The sequence below is a fragment of the Arctopsyche grandis genome, chromosome 12, assembly GCF_051622035.1.
Source record: "Arctopsyche grandis isolate Sample6627 chromosome 12, ASM5162203v2, whole genome shotgun sequence".
Classification (NCBI taxonomy): Eukaryota; Metazoa; Arthropoda; class Insecta; order Trichoptera; family Hydropsychidae; genus Arctopsyche; species Arctopsyche grandis.
The window spans coordinates 5,945,993-5,970,245 of record NC_135366.1 but is presented as its reverse complement, the minus strand read 5'-3'; the positions used below and the strand labels follow the sequence as shown (position 1 = coordinate 5,970,245).

The 24,253-nt window shown below is 34.1% G+C and overlaps 2 protein-coding genes across 3 annotated transcripts in view; one reads left to right on the top strand and one right to left on the bottom strand.

Moving 5' to 3' along the window:
- Window positions 1-19,019, top strand: part of Osbp (oxysterol binding protein) — a 48,980-nt gene extending 29,961 nt beyond the window's left edge. For both annotated transcript variants that reach the window (XM_077442685.1, XM_077442684.1), the window contains 10 exons: window positions 9,832-9,950; window positions 10,032-10,115; window positions 12,034-12,192; window positions 12,276-12,574; window positions 13,777-13,864; window positions 13,933-14,106; window positions 14,301-14,486; window positions 14,575-14,717; window positions 14,791-14,923; window positions 17,373-19,019. In XM_077442685.1, the coding sequence (XP_077298811.1) occupies window positions 9,832-9,950; window positions 10,032-10,115; window positions 12,034-12,192; window positions 12,276-12,574; window positions 13,777-13,864; window positions 13,933-14,106; window positions 14,301-14,486; window positions 14,575-14,717; window positions 14,791-14,923; window positions 17,373-17,597 (1,610 nt within the window). In that variant the 3' untranslated portion in view covers window positions 17,598-19,019. The remainder of the gene's footprint in view (window positions 1-9,831; window positions 9,951-10,031; window positions 10,116-12,033; window positions 12,193-12,275; window positions 12,575-13,776; window positions 13,865-13,932; window positions 14,107-14,300; window positions 14,487-14,574; window positions 14,718-14,790; window positions 14,924-17,372) is intronic.
- LOC143920042 (uncharacterized) overlaps window positions 1-24,253 on the bottom strand; it is a 366,222-nt gene that overhangs the window by 158,821 nt on the left and 183,148 nt on the right. The gene's annotated exons all lie outside the window — the stretch shown is intronic.

Here is a 24,253-nt window from a genome sequence, read left to right as displayed (position 1 = left end):
TTCAACTTCTTAAAACTACAAATAAATAATTTAAAGCTACTATTCGATATTCGAATATATTCCAATATATTTGAATATTTGGGATCCCTAGTAGGTAGGAAGGATATTTAGCAAATTTTACCGGGAACCGTTTCAACAATGAAATCAGAGAAAATTGGCAAACTCTGATAGGAAACGATCGATCTGGAGCCACAAATGTCCAGGTCTGCCCAGCAGCACTACAGATATACTCAGAAAAATTCAATCGAGGCCAGCTCATGGGATCGAACCCGGCGCCTCTCGACGCTAAGCAGAAGCTTGACGACCGAGCTATGCTACTGGCATGAAACTTTATAGTTTTCAAAAATTGAAAGGGTGTTATTTTATGATCCTAATATACATAGACATTTCGTTTCTTACAATTTTTAGCTGTTTTGTTGACTTGTCATATTCGTCACACTTCAAAAATTGGGTCGTGGGTTAATGCGTAACGAATGTGTTTGGAACCATATATCTCAGTTATTACTGATACGATTATTTTTTATATTTTCTGTTTTATCATGTGAGTTGGTGTTAAACATACACGCTACCACTGAGCCGTACTGCTGGCTATATATATATATATCCCGATACATCGATCAAATTTAATAAATGAATTTTGAAATCTAAAACAATCCCGGAAGTCCATCAGAATTCAAAATTGAATTAATAGAATGCCAAAATTATATACAGCAGTCATTTCAAGTGAAGGTGGTTTTTTCGATGGCAGTTTCGTTTGATGTTTTTGTTTTATTTCTTCACTTTTTTGTTGTAAGTAGTTTTCAAAATCTGTTTAGATATATAATTTAAATAGATATATAATTTCAGAATAAAACTGCATTTTTTTTAATTGACGTAAAATTGTATAAGTTATGCTCAAAAAATGTTTTGGTCTTAAACATCTGACCAGTAGTGTATATGCACTATGTCCGAACGTACATATATGTAACATATTCTTTGATTTACAAGCTTTTTGTTAATTTTACTTGAGGCTTGTTAGCGAATCGAAATTTGTGAGCTAATTTTGAACCACTTCCACTCTTCCGATCGATTTGAAACTTTACAGACATACGTGACGCTAGAAAAATTTTATCATCAACGAAATTATTTAAATTTAAATTAAATTATTTATATTAATTAAATTAAATTTTACATCACAAATCGACACTAATGGCCAAACTTGTTCATATGTTTATATTATATATGATACCGTACTAGCAGTGAAAATATGCTTTCCCTGGCGTTTTAGGAAATCCATATTCCAAATACTTAATAATTAATTCTTTTATCTTTATCAAAAGTTTTTCGAATCTTCTTCAGCGTATACATTTTTAATTGCAACAGAAGGCAAATTTGATGATGTTACTAACTTTTGCAGTTTGTGAAAATACAGCTTCATATGGGGGTTTTGATTCTTGAACGGAATTCCCTATCTTATATATGAAACCGAAACGCGTCTGTAATTTGTTTCTGATTGGCTGTCGTCAAAGTCATTTCTGATTGACTGGATTGGTCAGACGTTTGTGATTGGTTGGTCGTTAATTTTTTTTGTTCTATTCAAATAAATTCACTACTAGACTGCATTTCCATTTCAACTTACTTTTATTATATCCGTGCTAAAAGAGATCTTTAAAAGTGAAACCGAGCGAAGCCGGCTAGCCTCTAGTTTTTCATAAAGTTCGCAGTCCTTAGTCCTTTCTTCCAATTGCTGTTGTTATGATTATAGGTATGACCGGAAGCGTGCTTTTTCCAGGAAACAGGGCGTTTTGGGTCTATTATCCAGGAAACAGGGCAAACTACAAAGCTAGAGAGCATAAAAAAAGGTTCATCATAAAAATTAACAAAGCACGGTGAATAATGAACAATGAACTGCGCAAAGTTGATCCACTCTTTAGATCTACCATCCAAGTTGAAAGCTTATTTTCAATGTCCTTATTTTTAACGCTTTCAACGACTGATATGAAAGTATAATTATACTAGTGAAATTATAATTTCACTGGGGAACACAGATTCAATGTAACATATATAAGTATATGAATTTGAGATTATATTCAGACAGTGTAGGTAGTCAATTCGTGAAGTATGGTTTCAACAATTAAATCAAATAATTTGACTAACTCTGATTGGTTCCCAAATATCTAATCTGATCGGCAGCATTGCAGAAATACTTCAAATCACATAGCTTTTGATTTTTTTAATGCAAGACTAAACAGGGATCGAACCCGGGACCTCCCAGTCGTTAGCAACATACGCTAACCACTAATGACTTTATGCTTATTATTTTTCAGTTTCATTTTAAGGAAATAATTTAATAAGTTTCTAGTACATTTGGCACAAAAAGAAATCGCTTGTTTGATTGGATTACTTTGATCAATATATTATACGTTGGATGTAGGTTTCTGATAGATGTTAGCAGCGTATTTATACATACTTTCTATGTGTATGCTAAGTTTCTTTTGATGTGTTAAAATTTGTTACCTCTACAAGTTTCACTTTATTTATTTAAAATGAAACAATTTTATTGTGTTTAATCGTTTGCAAGAGTATTTTCGTCGGGTGCTTTGTGTATGTGCGCAAGAATTAAGTCTATTGCCGCTTTATCTATACAAAAGCAAACTCAACTGTTTGTACTTTTCAAATATTAACTTAATAAAGTCCATTACTTACTTTGGCAAGTCTGATGAACGTTGATTTATAATCTAAATTCAAGCTTCGTTTTTATTCTACATGTGTACGTCAGACTTTGCCCAGATGATTTATGGAGTCTGCGCGTGTGAAATAATTATTTTTTAGATTATTTTAAGCAAGCAACCAAAAAATTACACACGCAGTCTATTTAGCCTTATGTAAATTTATCGATTTGATAAATTTTTTATCGCTTAAATCGTCGGTTGGCGACTGCTGATCTAAACGAGCGAATTTATCGCGGCGAGGAAGTTTGCATGAATATATGTATATGTATATGTATGTGCGTTCAATTCAAGGATTGTGCGGTTTATTTTTTTATTTATAAGCTCAATAAAAACCTATCGCTAGATTGAGCACCGTTTGTTTTGATGGTGATAAAAAATGTATTTCGATACGTATTAAAAATGAATGAATTTTCCCGGGAGCAATGCGTGTGTTGTTTTGTAATAGTTTGAGAATACCTAAGACGCGTTTTGCAATATTGAAACAATTTCATTGTCATTAACCCACCACTTCGTGTAATCTCGAAATAGATATTGCTCATTTCCAACCTACAATGTTTCTACCTGTATGTAGTACCCACCTGTGAACATACAGAGAATACATACCAATGATTACGACATTTCCATTTTGATTTTCATGCTTTTATTACCTAATAGCTTTTATTATCCGGCTTTGCCCGGGTTGTATATTTTTTTCGGCTACAATTTTGCTACAGTTTCAACGAAACTATTGTACGATCTGAAATCATATTGTAAACTTTAAGAATTGTAAATAGGTTTTTGAGCTGTTTTTCCTATTATGATTTACATTAACATTAGAATAATATAATACTGTTGCGCAGGGGTGGGTGGAGGATCCAAGTAAAAGGCCAAAGTCGTTTCACAGCATTTAATGGTGATTCAGGAGATACACGCACTGGCAGTGCTCCGTCCAGAATGTCTTGATATGGTCTAAGTACCTCCTTATAAAAGACAGGTCGCTCAGGGTATCTTCGACGTCCGGTTACTTTCCCATTGTTTAGTCACGTACTCGGATGTGCTGTCCCACGCTTTGGCTTTGCCAGTTCTAAGAACTCCACGGGAATCCGATCGAGTGCCGTTACCGCTGCATTCGGGGGTTCTCTCATTGTTAGCCGACTTGCACTTAAGCCCGGAGATAATCCGCGAAACCAATTATAACGCGGCTCCTTTAAGCATTCGCTACAATACTATGATTACTAAAAAAATTAAATTAAAATTGTAAAATAGAAAATGATCAGTAAGATCAGTAGCTATTAACATAGATATAAGATGTATTTTGAACATAATTTAGTAATAATAAAAAAAGCATTTAAAAATCAAAAAAAAAATACTGTTAACTTAAATACAATATGCTTATATATTTATTTTTTTAAATAAACAAATGAATAATATTATATTTTGCATATAATAAATTCAAAATGGAGTCGATTTTATCATACTACAGCTTAATTTATCGGCCATGTTCTATTTATAATAATGGAAGAATTGATTTTGATTTTTAAAATGCTTTTTAAATTATATTTATTAAACATTGTATGTCATTTAATAGCTATTGATCCAGTGATCATTATTTTTCTTGTTAATATTTATAGTATTATTTTACTTTAATGTTCGTGTATATGTAGTCGTAGTGTGCATTCCGCTTGTTGTCAGGAGAATAAAAAAAAATGAGAATAAAATGAGACTCGTTGGTCGTTTAAATTAAATACATATTTAACGGAGCGCCACAACGAACTGTCATTCACCGCGTTACATGTACAAGATGACAATTTAACCATTCTTAAACTCATGCATGCATTATTCTAGGTTAGAGAACTAAATCCCACATAAATATATACTATGTGTACTATAGTTTGTTCATACACGAACCAATCTTGCCAGTTATATTGTACACAAAATAACACATTGACAAACGAACTGTATACACAGTTTGTTCATGCACAAACTATTCTCAATTCTCTGTCTTCTATATACATATGTGTAACCTGGGATATAGCGGAAATGGGAATTATAGCAACGTTGTAATGCGGGTTCTATAGGATTACCTATTTGCTATACTTGGCGTTCTGACAGATCAAATTTTTTGACAGCCTATGGTTGTAAAAGTCTTATTCGGAAGTGAATTTGGAGTAGTTTTAAAAGATAATATGAAACAAATTATTTTTGATGTGTCTAAATTAATCTTTTCCTTTTGTTTCTTCGTACTTAACAGTCATAATGTACACAAATTGACAAACTGACTAGTTTATTCATGCACAAACTATTAGGCATAATTCAAGTATTCTCAATCATTTATCCCATCCTCTATGTACACATGTATGCTTACCTTCGGTTGCAATATTTTCAATATTAGCGGAAACAGGAATTGTAGAAACTTTGTAATTTCAATTCCATAGTATTTCCATTTTAGATACTTGGCGTTTTGACATGTCAAATTTTTCGACAGCTAAAAGTTTCATGCGTCACCTGCTGGAAATCTATTTGAAGATAGCTTTTGACTTTTAGCACTTGAACTATTGGTGCACGAACAAACTAGTATGTTCATAAACGAACCGCAGTGAACACTTAGACTGTAATATATACAAAATAATAAGAATAATGTCTGTGTGTGTGTCTCGAATAGGCTCTTAAACCACTGAACCGATTACGATGGAACTTTCAGGATTTGTTGTATGCATGTCCGGGAAGATTACTGTGAAAACAAATCTCCCAAAAACGGGAATGAGTGTCATTGCAACGCTATAATTTCAAATGTTTTCGCGTTGCGACCAACGTGTTCGCTGCCTGTGTTTTTCCGACAAATGGGAAAATAAAACAAACAATATAAAATAAAACAAACGGGAACGGGAATTGCATGCGTTATTATGGCATTACAACGTATGCCGAGTTCAGCTAGTTTATTATAAATAATGCTGCTATCAATTACTGGTGTACGAGAGCATGATTTTAGCCATTCAAGGCTCAAACCAAGTTTGACTAAGCAATGTATTTTCCAGAAACACTGTTGCCATTTGTTTTAATGTTTTGCTATGTAGTATAATTATATTACGACTGAATTTTTCAAATTAATAATATGGATGCAAAGAAAAACACTCCAGATTTCTAGCATCACAAACTGGATCACAGGAAGTACCTGCGCAAAGTTTGGTCTCGATTAGTCAAACGGAGCGGAAATGGATAAGGAAATGACACACATCCCCTATAGATATACATACATAGACGGATAGATAAGTACTTCTGAAAGTTTAGTCGATCAAACCGTATCGAATCATAAACTGCGTCATAAGCTATGACGTGACAATGGTACGAAGAGCGGCCACGTTTGGCATTGAACGCTTGTCTTCGACCTCATTATTTGTGCAAGTCAATTTACATTTCAATCGATCAATTAAACACGCTCAATTCGAAAATTAACGCACTTCGTAGTAATGAGTGCCAATTTGTATTCAGAACCCACAGCAAGTGGGGGGTTCCCTTTCTATACCTATGTACTACATAATATGTAACTTAATCGAGTTTGAATATGTATGGCAGTACTTGATTTATCACGTTTTCGCACAGATGTATGGATAGGTGTGTTCGATGGTCGTTTGACCTCATCGCTGATTGATCTCGTCTTCAATTGCCTCCTTGCATGTCTTCGATTGCATTCTCAGACGTCTCTGTCGTTTTCCACGATTGCTACGTGTGTCGTGTAGCAGCAGTGTACATATATCGCTCGCAATGTTTGTCGCTCGCAATTATTGTGCTCACTTTGGTATTTGTTCGTTTGGATTGTGTTATCTTGGCTTTTGATTGAATTTCAAGTGCGCGCACTCGTGTATGTTTCGCTTTAGATTCGCTTTCAGATTGTGTTGTTCGATTTGTTTGTGAAATGTCTCCGGAGCTTTGCTCTGCGACGAGATTTTTAAACACAGTTTTAATAAGCCACAGCGTAGTGCACTGGTAGAGCTATTTATTGCATAGCAGTAGATATGTTGTGGGTTCAAGTCCTGGCCAAATACGCTGCTACCGAAGTCTTGTATTTGTTAAAAAAAAACAGCTCAGTCGTCTCTTTTTCTAGCTTAACCCTTTGAATGCTGATCAACGCCGATCGGCGTTTTACCAACAAGTCCATCAGCCTGAAATACGCCGATAGGCGTTGTATTTTTAGCATGTAAAAAAAAACTAGAATACTACCCGCTAAGCCTTTCCGGGTAGCACTGAAAAAAAATGCATTGAACATGGTTCGTATAATCCGTGTCAATGTTTATAAAGACTGGTTTACACCGGAATTTCTGAATTTATAACCATTGCAGAATTTCTCGATGGAAATCCCTAACTGCTGAGTATTTTAGATTGTGGCTTGGCATTTAGATTGTGAGCATTAAATTTTAACAACTATGAAGAAGATGGAACTAGTTTTGGAAAAATACATGCATTAATAGAATTCTTTTGTTTATTTTATGTTGTTGCAAGATATATGTATTAGAGAGTCTAAACACACCTTTACAAAACTCGAAATCCTCAGCGGTAGTGATCTAGGTTTTTTATACTTGCTTTCTATTGGATTTCTAAATAATTCTAGTTGGAAATGTTGGCGAAATTTTCAGCGTGGCGAGCTTTCAACGAAAAAGACGTCAGTAATCAAAGGGTTGATCGACATATCGGTATCTTCCCCCCAGTTTCTCGCCAATTTCAACTATTAGCATCTCGAATTTGTTGTAAATGCTATCTACTTTATGTATTTCTCGTAAATTTGCTCTGTATCAAATTTTTTTTGACGTCCATAGATTTGTATTCTATGTTACTGTTGTGTTTAAAAAATTGTTAGTAATTATATTCTTGTCAAGGCACATATGATGAAAATAAATAAATTGTAGTTTTACAAGGCTTCTTTTACATTTATAGTTGTAAAAGTTTTACATGGGGGTGAATTTGTAAAATTGTAGGTTCCCGAAAAGGGGTCTACGTGACGAGCCAGAATGTTAAATTACAGAAAACACAAATATCGGAAGGCAAAGATCGAAAATGGAAAGATCTTAAGTTAAATCAAAAAAAAAGGGTGCATGGTAAACGGTACATACTCACTTAATTTGCGCGAGCAGGGTACAACAGGAACAAGAGGAACAGGCTTTTGCTCCCGTATTAATGTGCGCGCGCAGAATACGAATAATATCTTGCTCGCGCAAATTAAGTGAGTATGTACCGTTTACCATGCACCTTTTATTTTTGATCTTTCGACTTAAGATCTTTCGATTTTCGATCTTTGCCTTCCGATATTTGCGTTTTCTGTAATTTAACATTATGGCTCGTCACGGAGACCGCCCGAAAAGATGCACTAAAATGCACTGAATAGTAGCGCAGTTTCGAGAAGTCCTAATATTCAAAGGCGCTCAAAAATAACTTATGCAATAGAATTCCACAAAAAATGGATAGCACCCCTTGGTTAACATACAAATACCCTATGCCGATTTTTTTGTGGATCCTTGATTCCTTGAGCATCTTTGAAAGTTTGGATGTCTCGAGAGTGCAACTATCTCGAGTGCATTTTTCCGGTCACCAAAATTGCAATGTAGATATTAGGTAGTTGGTCTGTGCTTCTTTCGAATCTGTAGTGCTGCTGGTCAGACCTGGATATTTGTGTTTCTGGTCGATCGTTTCCTATCAAAGAGCCAATTTTCTCTGATTTCATTGTTGAAACGGTTCCCGATTAAAAAATGGCTAAAATCCTTCCTACCTACTATGTCACCACTATTTGAGTATGATTAATGTACAATAAAATTTATGTTCAATTCATAGATGTCTCGTAATTCAGCGACTTGTATAATAAAAAATGTTTGTAATTGGCCAGGAAGGCGCATTGGGATTTACCAGGTATAAAATGTAATAAAAAATAAAAATAAATAAAATAACATAATAACTCAAGTTTTTGCGAGAGAAATGGGGAGAGAAAGCCAATTTTGCAGGAATCGTTTCAACGAAATCAGAAAAATTGGCAAACTCTAATAGGAAACGACTGACCTGATCACAAACCAAAGTCTGGCCAGCAGCAACCAGTGTGACTCGAACTTATAACCACACTGACCATAGCAAGATATGCTAACCGCTAGTCCACGCTGCTGGTTTAAGCTGAATATAATATTGTAGGATCTGGTTGTCAGGAAACATAGGAGTCTCATCGGGCGGTTTAAAACATTGTTTATTTAACGAACTAAAATTTTTTATACTGCATTACCTACATATATTTGTGGTATGTAATTCAAAAAGTGTATTTCATTCAATATTTACACTTGTTATCTCATCTGTGTGGCCGATATGTACATTCATACATCGCCGGTGGAGATTAAAAATGCAAATTTACTATCGCTGTGTGGGTTGTTTTACTTTTTAAATTATTTTATTGACATGACATACATGTTTAGTTGTAAATGTACACCTTTGTGTGTACGTTGTGTCCGTTAATTGGATTGAAAATTTGCTTTGAAGATTATCATATAATTGATCGTTTCACGGTAACCTTCGCTAAAATAGTGTCTTTCGTGTGGCTGATGAGTTAAAACGCGTGAGAACTATTCGTGATATGCTTTTTTTGTTTATTTTTTCTTTATTCTAGCACACTCAAGTTTGCCAAGTTTTCTTGTCGGGATCATTTCAACGCATTATTAGCTTAGCCGTTGCGATAAAATTCGTGTAAGCAGTTTGCGAGCAGCCGTGGATTCCACATGTCGGTTTTTCTTTTTGTTATTGGGATGCGTTTCGTACGCGATTAGTTGTCCCCGTATTTTGTTGCGAAACAGTTGCACCAGTGTCACGTGCCAAAACAGTGTCGTCATGCAGTTTCGTTCGGCTCGAGCATGCACACCAGTCGGTGTTTGTCGTCGTTGGAATTTTTAATATTTTCCGAGTGTTACCCGCATTTGTGTATATCGCGAATAACTGGGACGTTGTGATAATTCGTCGGTTTGACTCATCCCGTCATTCGTGATTCACTTTTTGTTTGAAGTAGTCTCTCGTTGATGGACGATGGCCTCGTCTACATGTCTCTATATAATTTCATGTATTTGGTAATTGTTGGATAATGTACAACGCTTGTTAATGTTGTTTGTTTGTTTTTTTCCAGGTGGTAGTTCGCGTGAGAGTGAAGAAGAGGACGATCAAGAATTTCACGATGCACAGGATGGCGGCTCTACAATGGCCATCAACTCTGGAGAAGAGAATTCCTTTATAATTAAAATTCCAGTCAGTCGAATGTTTGTTTATATGTAATACCTTAAATTTTAATATTCTGTGTGTAATTAATGTTTATTGTGATATTTTCAGATTAAGGGCAATCGCCGTAATTCATCTTCGTACAACGAAAGTTCCGAGGATTCCGAGACTGAAACAGTCACCGAAACTCAACAAGTAATTATATAATAAATATGTCTTTTAGTTCTAAAAGGTATTGGTATTAAAAAATATGTATTCTATCGACTTGCAATTTCTCGAGACATGTATGTAGTATCTTTAACCACTTAACCGTTTGCCCGCGGCCGTCTTCAATGGAAGCTTTGGGCGACAAATCTGTAGCGCGGCCGTCTTCCATAGAATTTTTGAACGTTGCACGGGCTTTTGAGCCTTATATGCGCCTATTTCAACTGTTTTAAGGTTCAAAATTGGTTGAATATATTACTGAGAGTTGAATGCCATCTATTCAATTTGCTTAAAATGAATATATACCAGTCAAAATTAGTTTTTTGTGGAACCATACTGAAACCTCGTTTATGTGACGTCATGTCTGTTGAACAATGGTGACGATACGTCTCAATTGTATGAAGAATGATTATTTTACAATTAAGCCAAAACTACGAGATATATTATGTATTTTATTGTTTAAAATAATACTTTATGTGTTAATTAACATATCTGGTTACTTGAGTAAATATTAAAATCTGTATTTAAGGTCGAAAACTCGATTGCCAAATTATCGAAAAAGGTGCGCCGCGTACAGGGCTTGTTCGCAATATTTATTGCCACGGGCAAAGGGTTATCGCCACGCGCACACCGGTTCGCGATCTTTCGTGTTTAATAAGACTGAATCGAAATTAATTTTGGTTTCTTCACAGTGACATCTAAAAATATCCTGTGATACTAATGAAATTGAAAAAGGTCAATATTTTTCCTTAGTTTGTTATTGTACATTCAAGAGGTATTGTCGAGGGCTGACACTAAACACAAACATAAAATAATCGAATCGGTGTCTAAAAACGCGTGGCGATTAAGTGGTTAACATACGAGACATATTGTGAACATTCTTGAATTCTTAAACTATTAACGCACCTTCAAGATCTACCGTGTGTACCTCCTGATGAAGGACAAGTTGCACAGCACAGCTTCCCCCATCTGTTGTCTATTGTGTCTATTTTCTAGGCACGTAAAGGTCTCCCCTGGCAAATCTATTGTTTACGCACGAACTCGCCCAGGTCTGTGAGAACTCCAGCGTATCCTTTGTTCGGGCACTTACTGAGACCCGTTAGCTTAATCCGGGGTATCTATTGTTCACCCACGAATCCACTTAGATAGTGGATTCTCTCTTTCTCATGTTCCCACGTTACAATATGTTACAGTCGAAGTGTATCTTCCAGTCATAATATATTTTGACTAGTTAGAATATATTCCGTCCCACCCACGTAAGTTGATTCATATGGGGAATTACATTCCAACTGGTCAAAATATATAGCAACTGAAAATACAGTTCAATTATAAGTCGATACTAGGTTAGATGGAGAGGTTTGGTTTGCGTGAAAACGTCACTCGATTAGTAAATTGATTTGGAAAGTCACATTTTTGTTTTGAACACATTCTTAGAGCTATCGTAATACGGTAGTCATTACCTTTATTGGTAAAACCTAGCAAATACAAACGCCTTATTGAATTCTAAAGTATTTGTAATAACATCAGAGCTGTCAAAACTCGACTGTTATATTACAAATGGTCCACATTGTTGAAAGTGTATGTGCGCTTGTATTGATATAATTTACTAGTATATGAATAACCTAAAACGTCAGTTCGTATATATTACAACTGAAAATACTCTTTGACTGTAACATATATATAAAATCGACGACGAAATACACTGAAAAAGTTGGGTAAACGTGTCTCGAGAAATTTTAAATCGGTAGAACGAGGTCAGCCCATTTTATATGTAAACAAATTTATGAAATGTTTGAATTGAAATTTGATCCTTCTCTTGATAGTTACGGTTAGATTATCACAATACAGCTACATAGATTATACAAACTTATGCATATGTAGTTTACTAAATTGATTTTTTTTTTCTCAGGTATTATTTGTAGCTGATCAAGCCGGGCGAGGTACACTGGATGCAGGTCAAAATACAAATGAAAACAATGAAGATTCGGAGAAAGAATTGATAGACGGAATAATTCAAACTAAATTAAGAAAATCGCATAAAAATCAATCTAATGGTCCCATAGTGAGGGTAATTATTTCACACCATTCTGAACGATCTATCATAATATCATACATCTGTTTATATATATTATGATTTTAATTTCGTTTCAGCCGCATGTTACAGAAGTCGTTCCAATAGGCACGATGAGGCAACGTCGGATGCGGATACCCGATAAGCCCAACTATCCCCTGAACCTTTGGTCTATCATGAAGAACTGCATAGGCAAAGAGCTCTCTAAAATACCAATACCGGTCAATTTCAGTGAGCCTCTTTCTATGCTCCAGAGGTTGACCGAGGAGTTTGAATACTCCAACATTTTGGATATAGCGGCTCGTTGTACGGATCCTTGCGAGCAGTTGGCCTATGTGGCCGCTTTCACTGTTTCTTCCTATGCCACTACCTCAAATAGGTTTGTAAATGCACATATAATTAATACGTGTATACGTAAATCAGAGTTGCTCAGATGAAACTTGAAAATTGAATATTGATTGGCAATCTTCGTTATTTTTTATTTTTTATTACATAAATACATCATATGTGCCATGACAGGAGTTACCCAATGGCGACACATATGGTTACATTATTTTTGTATATATGTAAGTACCAACAATTTTTCAAACATAACATAGAATACAATAGAGACATCTGTGGACAATCGACAAATTTTTTGATACATAGCAAATTTGTGAGAAATACATTATGTAGGTAGCATTTTATAATATTCAACAAATTCGAAATGTTAATAACTTGGAATTGCGAAAAAATTGCGAGGGGGAGGATACCGATTTATCGGAACCGTCACAATAATTAAGCTAGAAAAATCGGAAATCTCTAGCAGGAGACGGTCGATCTGTGTTCTAATAACCATGAGATTTCGCCAGCAACGTATTTAGTCAGGACTTGAACCCACAACCTATTTTATCTACGACTTCTAAATATGATTTTTATGGGGGTAGTGTGAGTGAGACGACTGTATTGGTAATGCACAACTATTTATTTCGGCAGCCGGGGAGGAAGTGAATGCTTACCGGCGAAACACTGGCCAACCGATGGTTTTACGGGCCGTACCTCGGGGTTGTCACAATTTCTATTAGTCAGAACATCCAGCTGGTCGATAGAAAATATTACTGTACATTGGTTTATTTGGAGTGAGGCTCATAGCTTCGTATTTATATTAATAATAATTGAAAATTTTGGTTGATCGGATGTTCTGGTTTGATAATCATAGTAACAAGTCATTCTGCCAGATAAGAGGCTTAGTACATGTTGGAGTATATCTGTTGAGTTCCTCTGAGTAAGGGCGAAATCACACAGGAAGGAACGCGGCACATTGTTTTTTTTTTTTTTAGATACTTTTAAATATGCGTCAAAAATGTGGCATGCCTTGCACATATGACATCCCAAAATCACCTCCTGGAGTGTTTTCGGTAAAATTTTATACTTGCATGACAGTGATCGATAACGGTGTATCCCATATTTGAAGAAATGTAAGAGAAACTCCACATGGGGAGCCAAGAACACGACGTGCCGTTCTTCTCTGTGTGATTTCGCCCTAACACTGGTGTTGTATAATTTAAAATGTTTTATTGTTATTTTTGATGTTTTTTTTAGAACTGGGAAACCATTCAATCCTCTACTAGGAGAAACTTTCGAATGTGACCGAATGGAAGATTTGGGATGGAGAGCTATATCCGAACAGGTAATTGGGAGTTCAAATGAAGAAGCACTCAATATGTAAGATTTTAATTTAATTGTGACGTCTTGTAGGTTTCCCATCATCCACCGATGGTAGCTCAATATTGCGAAGGAGCAGCTGGCTGGCGATGCTGGCAAGAATTCACAATGACGTCCAAATTCCGCGGTAAATACTTACAAATTATACCACTAGGAAGTGCCTACGTCGAATTCGATAGCACTGGCAATAGATATAAGTGGAGAAAGGTAATTAATCAGCTTTATATATGTATAGCAGAGAGACCACAATGACTTTATTTTTGAACATTAGTCAAGACCACAATGGTACTTGTGTTCACCACTTAACAATCAAAGTTGCTAATTATTTTGGTCTCTGCCGTAGCGTGCTAATATTATTCATGGACCAAGTTTGAAACTATACGTCGATCTAATTAATTCAGGTTACTACCACGGTGCACAATATTATAGTTGGAAAACTGTGGGTAGACGAGCACGGCGATATGGAAATAACGGGTGAAGGTGCTGCTAGTGGAATTCGATGTCATCTCAAGTATTTACCGTATTCATATTTTTCTAAGGATACCCAACGAAAAGTTACCGGCCTCGTAGAGAATCCTAACGGAAAGGTATTCAAATTTAACATGTCGACGTTGAGAATTTAATTATGAAGGATGATATGTGCATCATTGAGTGACTATTTGTGTAATTTTCCAGCCTAAATGGGTGATACAAGGTCATTGGGATACCAGAATAGAAATCGCCCCAGTGACTAACACAAATTTGGATAGCACTGTTTGCAAAACGGGCAAGTTTACAACGGCTTGGCAGAGAATTATGCCGCCTGAAGACAGTGACAAGTATGATCTTTTTTCATTTGTGTGATGCATCAACACGTGAGAAATGTTGCTGATGATTGTATGTACGTTTTAGGTATTATAATTTTACGTTGCTCGCTTCACAACTGAACGAAATGGAAGATGATGTGGCGCCGACTGATACTCGCAATCGTCCTGATCAACGGCTCATGGAAGTAGGGAAATGGAACGAGGCCAACGAAGAAAAGGTTTTTATAGTCGCTTTCAATTAATTCACAATATACACATATTTTTATTGGAATATAATTTTCATTGAAAGAAATTGCATGCAAAACATAATTAAAATTTTAAATAAAAAAAAACAAAACAAAAGAAACGTGTCAATTTTACACCTATGCAGGTTAGTGCCTCTAAGTGCACAGAATATTGAATCTTATCAGCATACGTTTAGTACTAAGTTTTGTATTTTTTCCTGTGTATTTAAAACTTTCTTTTGTTTGAACATTTTTTCATTATTGTTATATTTTATTTCATACATATAAACTGATATGAAATTATTAAAACAATAATCTGTTTTTAAAAATATATATAAAAAATTTAAATTAGTAAATAGTATTAGATATATATGTGTAGTTAGGGCTGCCAGGCGTCTCGGTATTCTGGGTTTGTCCCGGTTTCAAGTCTCTCGTTTGGCTGTCCCGTAAGAATCTTTCGGGACAGCCAAATGTCCCGGTTTTTGATAGCTGCTTATTGACTTTTCATTGTTCAGAAATACTGACCTCCCGCAGTTATGAAACTGCAAAAAAATGCACCAATCTCAATCTCACCGTAGATCCACATCCATGGTTAAAAAAGCAAAAAAAGCGAGATTGAGAAAATCAAAGTTTTTATTTTCAATCTTCTTTGGCAAATGTATTAATTTCATTTAATATTAAAATAACTAAATAAACTGGAAAAAAAGAAAGGAAATACTATTTTATAAAAGGAAGGATCTTAAATGTAATTTGTTAAGTTTACGCTTTTTACAAAGTTTTTTTTATCATTCTTGTAATATCTGTGCCTGGAGGGGAATTCAATTAAAATGTCCCGGTTTGAATATCAATAAATCTGTCAGCCCTAGTTACAAGTCAAAGTGTATTTTCAGTTGTAATATATTCCGACTGGCGTTTTAGGTCATTCATATTTAAATACAATTCAACTAGTAAATTACATCTCTATAAGCGCAAATACACTTTCAACAATGTGCGCCAATTGTAATATAAGAGTTGAGTTTTGACAGCTTTGATGTTATTACGAATGCTTTAGAATTCAATACTGCGTTAATATTTGCTAGGTTTTACAAATAAAGGTAATGATTATTGTATTACGATCACTATAAAAATGTGACTTTCCAAATCAATTTACTGGTCGAGTGACGTTTTCACGAAAACCTAACTTATTCATCTTATCTGATAACAACTTAAAGTTGAACTGAATTCTCAGTTGTAATATATTTTAACCAGTTGGAATGTAATTCGCCATATGAGTCAACTTACATGGGTTAGACAGAATATCAAACTGCTGGTTAGATTTGGGGGTTTGTGACTCCAAATGGATCGTTTCTCTATCAGAGTTTGCCAATTTTATCTGATCATTGTTGAGACGATTCCTGAAAATTGGTAATAGATCATTTCCTGTTGTCACACAATCTTTGTGTATAATTTGTAAAAATTATGCACATAAATCTGAAATCTATAGATATCCCTATAATTTCGTGTTTATTATGTGTATAAAAATTGTAATAATAATTGTGCACAAAATCTAAAAATAATCCATAGATGTCTCTATATGATTCTTATTTCTGTATTCGATGTTTATTGAACGGACTGTATACGTTGTCCGACCATTCAACGTATTATATACGTTGTCTGACCGCTCTCGTACACTCGTCGCATTGGAGCGATCTGTAATGACGAGTGTACATTGATTGTAATAAAAAACAAAAATATGTATATAGGATCCGGATGTGAAGGATTCCAAGTGAAACGCGCAGATTCAGTCAGAACTATTTATTATAACATATCGTCCGGCCTGTTCTCCAACAAGTGACCATAACAACACGCATCCGGTCTCTCCCATGCATACCACACACACTTTATCCCTAGCAGTTGGGCCAACCACACATACGGCTCGGCTCGTTTAAAAATCATTCCTATATGTATATAAGAATAAAACGACAGTTATGTACGTATGTACTATTAGTATTGTTGCGTAGGGGTGAGTGGAGGATCCAAGTAAAAGACCAAAGTCATGTCACAGCATTTATTGGTGATTAAAGAGATACACGCACTGGCAGTGCTCCGTCCAGAATGTCCTGATATCGCCTTATAAGGGGCAGGTCTCTCAGAACATCTTCGACTTCCGATTTGTTTACCAATTGTTATGGTCACGTACTCGGATATGTATTCCCACGACACTCAGCCCCACGGTATCGGTCACTTCTGAGAACTCCACGGGAATGCAACCGAGTGCCACTACTACGCCATTGTTTAGCTTGCTTGCACTTAGTTTGCAGATAATCCTCGAAACCAATTATAGCGGTCGCACAGTGTCAGGGATGCGCCTCGGCTTAATCCGATTGCACTTAACCGGCGACTCTTTACTAACCTCTTATTTTAGTATATGTAACAGTATTAATTTTTTAATGTTTTTTTTCAGCTTCGTTTGGAAGAGAAGCAGCGTGCGAAGAGGAGAAGACGCGAAGCCGAAGCGGAAGAGGCTGCGGCGCGTAGAGAAGCTCCACCTCCTAACTCGCAGCCAGTTTGGTTCACACGGCAGACGGCACCAGCTGGTGCCACCGACACCACGGCTCACGTATACAACGGAGACTATTGGCTGTGCAAAGAGCGCCAAGACTGGTCTCGCTGTCCTGATATTTACTGATAAACGATATCGAATACGCCTCAACAATAGTTAACGTCCATCAAAATATTCCAATGATCTAGGAGTACGGTAGTTTTGTACCGGTTGATGGGATTATTTGTAAATTATGACATTTCCAGCTATCACAGCGTGTATATACATAATATATATCTGCATTGAATTTTTTTTTTTTCTTTTAATCTACTTGTAATTAATGTTGAAAAGAAAAACAACCATTATATTATACGTATATTTAATTATTATTTTTTTCATTGAGAGTTTATCTATAATTGAATTATTATTTTTTTGTTTTGTTTTATGAATACGTTCAATATGGATACGTGCATGCATCGCCTCGCCATATTTTTTTTAAGTTTTCGGATAAAGGGTAAATGTTTATTGTTTTTCTTGTTATTATAGCATTTGACGATCGTTATGATAAACTCAACAGTGTTGATAATTTCAGTTCTGCCCCGTGTACTTACAATTGGTTCCCTTTTGATATTTTGTAAATTGATTTACACAAATTATTGTACTATACTCCCATCTTGGAAACACTAGTGTGTGCGTGTTCATTGCCAAAGGTTCGTCACTTTGCTCGCAAGCTATCTGCTTCTTCTTTTCATATTGAATCTTATATTGTAAATAATGTTTACGGCCGTTCCGTGATTTAATATACGTACAATTTTTCTATCTTCCCGTTTGGAACGTCTCATACGATTCACTTGACGTGTACTTTAGCACAACTTACGATATATATCCATACATATATATATCACATCCTATGCTAAATATATACTTATATGAAATGATTAATATTGTTACACTATATATATATATATATAAATAAATGGAGAAAAGGCAATCACTTGTATTTATGTCGAAATTGAAACATTTATTTTTTGTTCTGTATCGAATCTCCATTATATTTTTGTATATACAAATAGTGAGAAGAGAAAATTGATTAAGTACGAACGTATTTATATATATATATATATATATATATATATATATATATATATATATATATATATATATATATATATAATATCTATCATTTAGACAAGTTGAATTCTTTCCTATCATTTTTTTTGTAATGGTTATGCCCGTTCCAGATATTTCGACTATTATAATTATTAATTGTATTAATCTGTCGAGCTCTCTTGCAATTCGTGAGTATGAAAAATATAATGTTAAACGGCTTTGAAATGCGGCAAAGGAAATCGATTTGTATATTTTGAATGCGATTTAATTCAAAAAGAACTGCGTATTTGTAACGGTTGCATTGCGCAAATATGTAATTGCAGTTTTTGAATATGAATATATTAAAAATAAATAAATAAATGATTTAAAAGCGACTTGAGTCGAAACATTGTAGATTGATAAATTTCTATTGGTGATAATGTAAATGATTTGAAAGAAAATAAACAATTTTATAATTCTATTATACATTTTTTTTAATCGAAAATTTAATCTAATTTTCAAAATTTGACCCCTTCCCAATCTGTATTTTATGTACGTCGATCATTTGGACGAAAGCGAAGAACTGGTTGGATGCACTTCGTAATTGTTGACGAGTGCATCTCGAAATAATGCACTTGCATAAGCTAAAACGTAGTTTTGTGACTAGATTCTTAGTGATAAGATTATATATGGATGAATTCAAATTATAACTATATATATATACAATATATTAACTCATCAAATGAGTGTACATGTTATTGAAAATATAAAAATGAAAATTATCCCCAATTGTTCTACATTTTACTATATAAGTGTGTAGTTGCTTTTATATTATTATTATTAATTCCAATTAAAATATATATATATATATATATATATATATATATATATATATATATATATATATATATATATTATTATATACATATAATAACTACTATCGAAAAATGATAAAATTGACACTGCAAGAACTATTGTAAACTGTAAATAGAAAAAAAGTTGGCGATTGGAATGAGGCCTTATGTACTAAAAACAAAATGGTAATTATAAAATGATGCATTAATAAAAGATTTTTTTGTTACATTTCATTCGTTTTCAATGAATACATACCACACTAATCCAACACGAACACACTATGCAGATTGTTCGAATGCGGTTTTACAGAAGATCCATTTTTATCCAGATTAAAGCAATTAAACGGATTATTCCACTAAAAAGAGTTCCCGTCAGTATAATATTTCGCGTGATGGTGTTTTGGGTGCCAGATGTTCCGTGATCAAGATTTTAGTGACCTTTTTTTGCGGAATAATCACCGAACCGTTGGTAATATTACGAAACTGCATTGTTACGAAATTTCTAGCTCAAAGCGCAGATGCACTGGATCGTACATACGGCACAGCACGCCTGGGTAGACTACAGGTGTGATGGACGCATCCTCATGTCATTGTTAATTCGTGCTATCTTATTATTTCGAAGTTTCTCCTACATTTCTTCAAATATGGGAATCACTGCCAATACAAAGATAAAATATCACTGAAAACACTGCGACTATTGCGTCGGCATACATTGTGCGTGCTAGCGCTTTTTTTACATGTGCAAAATTATCTAAAAAAAAAAGCATGTACCGCATACTACTTTGTGTGGATTGAATTACTACTCATTATTGAATCAAGTTGGATATATTTTGCACAATTGACTGTTGAGGCTAAGAAATTTTCAAAATAAGACAGGATTTTAGAATGCTTTATTTATTATTGAATCATTTGTGTTATCTTATAAACAGAAGGCGTTAAAAACATCTTCATATGTAGGTTTAATCTTCAGCATAGCATACGTAAATATTCTCCTTTCTCCATTATCTTCTTGTGGACTTTCATTACTTTCACTGATTGTATGCGGCGCATTAAGAGCTGATTTTGAACCACTTCCACTCTTACGATGGCTTTTTATAGATAGATATTTTACCGACATAACACTTGAGGAATTTAATCATTAACGAAGTTATCAGAATCGACTGTCAGATCGGCGTGATGACAGCTGACTATCAGATGCGCCTGCTCGCCGCCCCTACTTAACTTCACAGGTTACATAGTTTAACTGTTATAACCTTGGCTGTGGAGTCATAAAAAACCAAACGCCCCAGACTCCATTTTATTATTATCTTCAAATAATAGTAGTCTGAAACTTTATTGAAGTAAATCCACTAATAAATTTAAATATAATGATAAATAAAATCGCTAAATTGCACATATTTTGATGTTTTCTGGCCAAACCCGACTGTTTCCACATACATGGTTATAAATAGATATTTTTTTTCCTATCTCATTATATCAGAGATCACTGTAATAGTTTTGAAGTACACACGTTTCGTTAACATGTATTATATTTGCTTCAAATGTGGTACTAAATAATTTTAGTAACTTAAATAATAAAAATTGATAAATATACTTTTATTGCACTTCCCACCTTCTCAACTGTGGTCCTATTATTAAAATCAAAATATTAATGCAGCCTGTAAGTCCGAAAACACTGTCGACCTCTATCTATATGACATTATAAAATAGCCACGCTGAAAATTTCACCAACATTTCCAACTAGAATTATTTGAAAATCCAATAGAAAGCAGGTATAAAAATTGTAGCTAATCCAAAAAAACCCTAGATAAATACCGTCGAGGATTTTGAGTTTTGTAAAGGTGTGTTTAGACTCTAATATATCTTGCAACAATATAAAATAAACAAAAGAAGTCAATTAATGAATGTATTTTTCCAAAACTAGTTCCATCTTCTTCATTGTTGTTAAAATGTAATGCTCACAATCTAAATACCAAGCCACAGCCTAAAATACTCTGCAGTTAGGGATCGCCATCGGGAAATTCTGCTATGGTTATAAATTCAGAAATTCCAGTGTAAACCAGTCTTTTTAAATATTGACACGGATTACACGACCAATGTTCAATGTGGGTAGTATTCTTGTTTACTTTGTATCAGCGTTTTTCAGCATTCAAAGGGTTAAAGAATCATAATGGTACAGGTCTGTTGCTGAGAGTTGGCGCGTTCTCGCACTCACACAGAAGCACGCGAAAGGGACACAGCGTCTTTTTACTATACACTCACTCACCGAAACCACACAAGCGCATTTGTTCACGCCAACTCTCGGTAACAGACTTATAGATGTATATTTTATAGTCCAAGTGTTCACTCCGATTCGTTCGAATACCCGAACCAAACTGACCAGTTATATTATACACAATAGGAACAAATCAACAAACGAACTAGTTTATTCATGCAGAAATTATCTTATATATAAAACAAAGACCGATCGTTGTGTGTATGTGTGTGTGTAATTCGTTTCTGATTGGCTGTCGTTAAATATTCATTTTTTTTATTCAAATAAATTTAATAAACAAAAGAATGTTGACGAAATGTACACTTGGACTCTTAACATATACATAAGCATGTTTACGGATAAAACTTGGCACAAATGTGTATATAATAATAAAATATCACATTTATGAATCATTTATTCATAGCTTACAAATTAATGACTAATATTCGTAAAATTTATATACACACAAAAAAAACCAAATAAAACTTAATACCATAATTATTTATGTACAAAAAATACAATCCATAAAAAAACTAAATACAGAATTGTAATGGTAAATTCATAAATTTTGGGTAACACAAGCTGAAAGCAAACTCAATCGTTTCAAAGTATAATATCTCGACGAATAAAATGGCAGCGTGCGACACGCCATCACATATTGCTATTATTATATAGAATACAATCTGCAAATGCATTTGAATCACCAATTACGCAGTGCCGAAAGTAACATCAGTCAATAATCATATCGTACTATTCAATTAAAATCTACACTATATCATATTGCAAATACGTATCAAAATGCTTATTACTCGATTGACACATTGTGAGTGGAAGAATGTAAAATTTGTATTAAAAATCCATACATCGAAGTCACGAAGATCGAGGATCAGGACGAGCCATCACAATACGGCTACACTTATACATATGTAGTCAATTTTAAAAACACGGTACTGGCAAATCAACTGCTATTAAGTCTGATATTGGATATATGTCGCGGAGGCTTGGATCTGAGCTACCGATCATTATAATGAATTTCATTCCTAAAGCTACGAGCACTGGAGTGAGTGAGCCGAGTGAAGCTGCAAGAATTCATATGAAGTTTTACATTTAAATTGGGTTGAATGTAGATGCATAGTTCAGAAGACAAATAGTGCAAGGAGAATCAAGTATTTTGTAGTATAAGAAATGTAATAAACATATTACATAGAAGCTCAAGTTTATATGAAAAATTCAACTCATATTTTGACTTAGGAAGCTTCCAAATTGAGAATAGACAACATATCAAAATACATAGAATGGCATTTATAGCCAAGTCAGACCTGATAGTTTACAAATTTGTAAATTTACATATATAAAATTGACACTATTCTCCGATTGATACCGTTTGATGTAATATTATACTACCATTATTGAGCAGAGATGAACATCACAATCAGTTGAGCAACAAAAAAAACTACCGGAGCGGAAAATAATCAATCCATACTTTTAAGTTTGACCCACTAAATTCGAATATGATATTGATTTTTGTTGGCTTTTTCTCATTTATGAGATACTAGTATTGTACCCGATAACATCATCGCATGGTTTTTGGCATATTAAGTTATTAAATAAAAAATAAATAACAAGAAATGTGTCGTCAGTTATGTGTTCAATCCCCATGCAGTCCAATTTTTTCAAATACATTTAATTGTTTAATATATAAACATATAAACAATATAAAACACCGATAGAAAAATTAATTAATCGAATAAATTTTCAATAGATGGCGGTAAATTCTCTGCCAAGCGGAAACATTAGTTGTGATCAGTATATATACAAGTTTTTTCTTTTGTTATTGTATTCGTATATAAGTTTTGTTGGATGTGTTTTAGCTGTGACGTACATATATATGTTGAATCGAAACGATTATTATTGTACGGCGAGCGTTATCGCAGACAGACATACAGACAGAATAGCGATATTATATATAAGCATTGAAAAAATGCGCAATTTTTACAGATTTTTGGCTTTTGCAGTATTTAACTCAAAATCTAGTATTGCTGTACCATACATATGTAAGTGAGTAATCCATAGTCAGACGTTTTTTAAAATACTAATAATTATTTATCTAGCGAATTTTAAGTCAAAAATATATTTTTTCTTACACCGTTTGTCACTTAGCCACGTGTATAAGGATTGGTTTTTTATCTCAATATTTTTTTTATTATCTAAACGCACAAATTCGAACGGTAAATGATTTTAAATTGAGCTAAAGAATAGACAAAGTTTGCATATCGAAACTTACCAGCGATGATTCACCCACTAGGATCTTCCATATTTTACTTTAAAATTATTTAGCGTTCGAATTAGTACGTTCAGATAAAATAAAAAAAATATTGAGATTGAAAACCAACCTGAATGAAATATAGAACTGGTCTAATAAAATCATAGCGTGAGAAAAAAATATATTTTTGGCTTTTAAAATTTGCTAGATAATTATAAGTATTTCAAGGCAATAAAAAATCACAATCAATAGAAAAAACATCTGACTATTGATTCAATACTCACTTTTGGCACGGTAAAACTAAATTTTGAGTAAATTACTGCAAGAGCTAAAAATCTGTAAA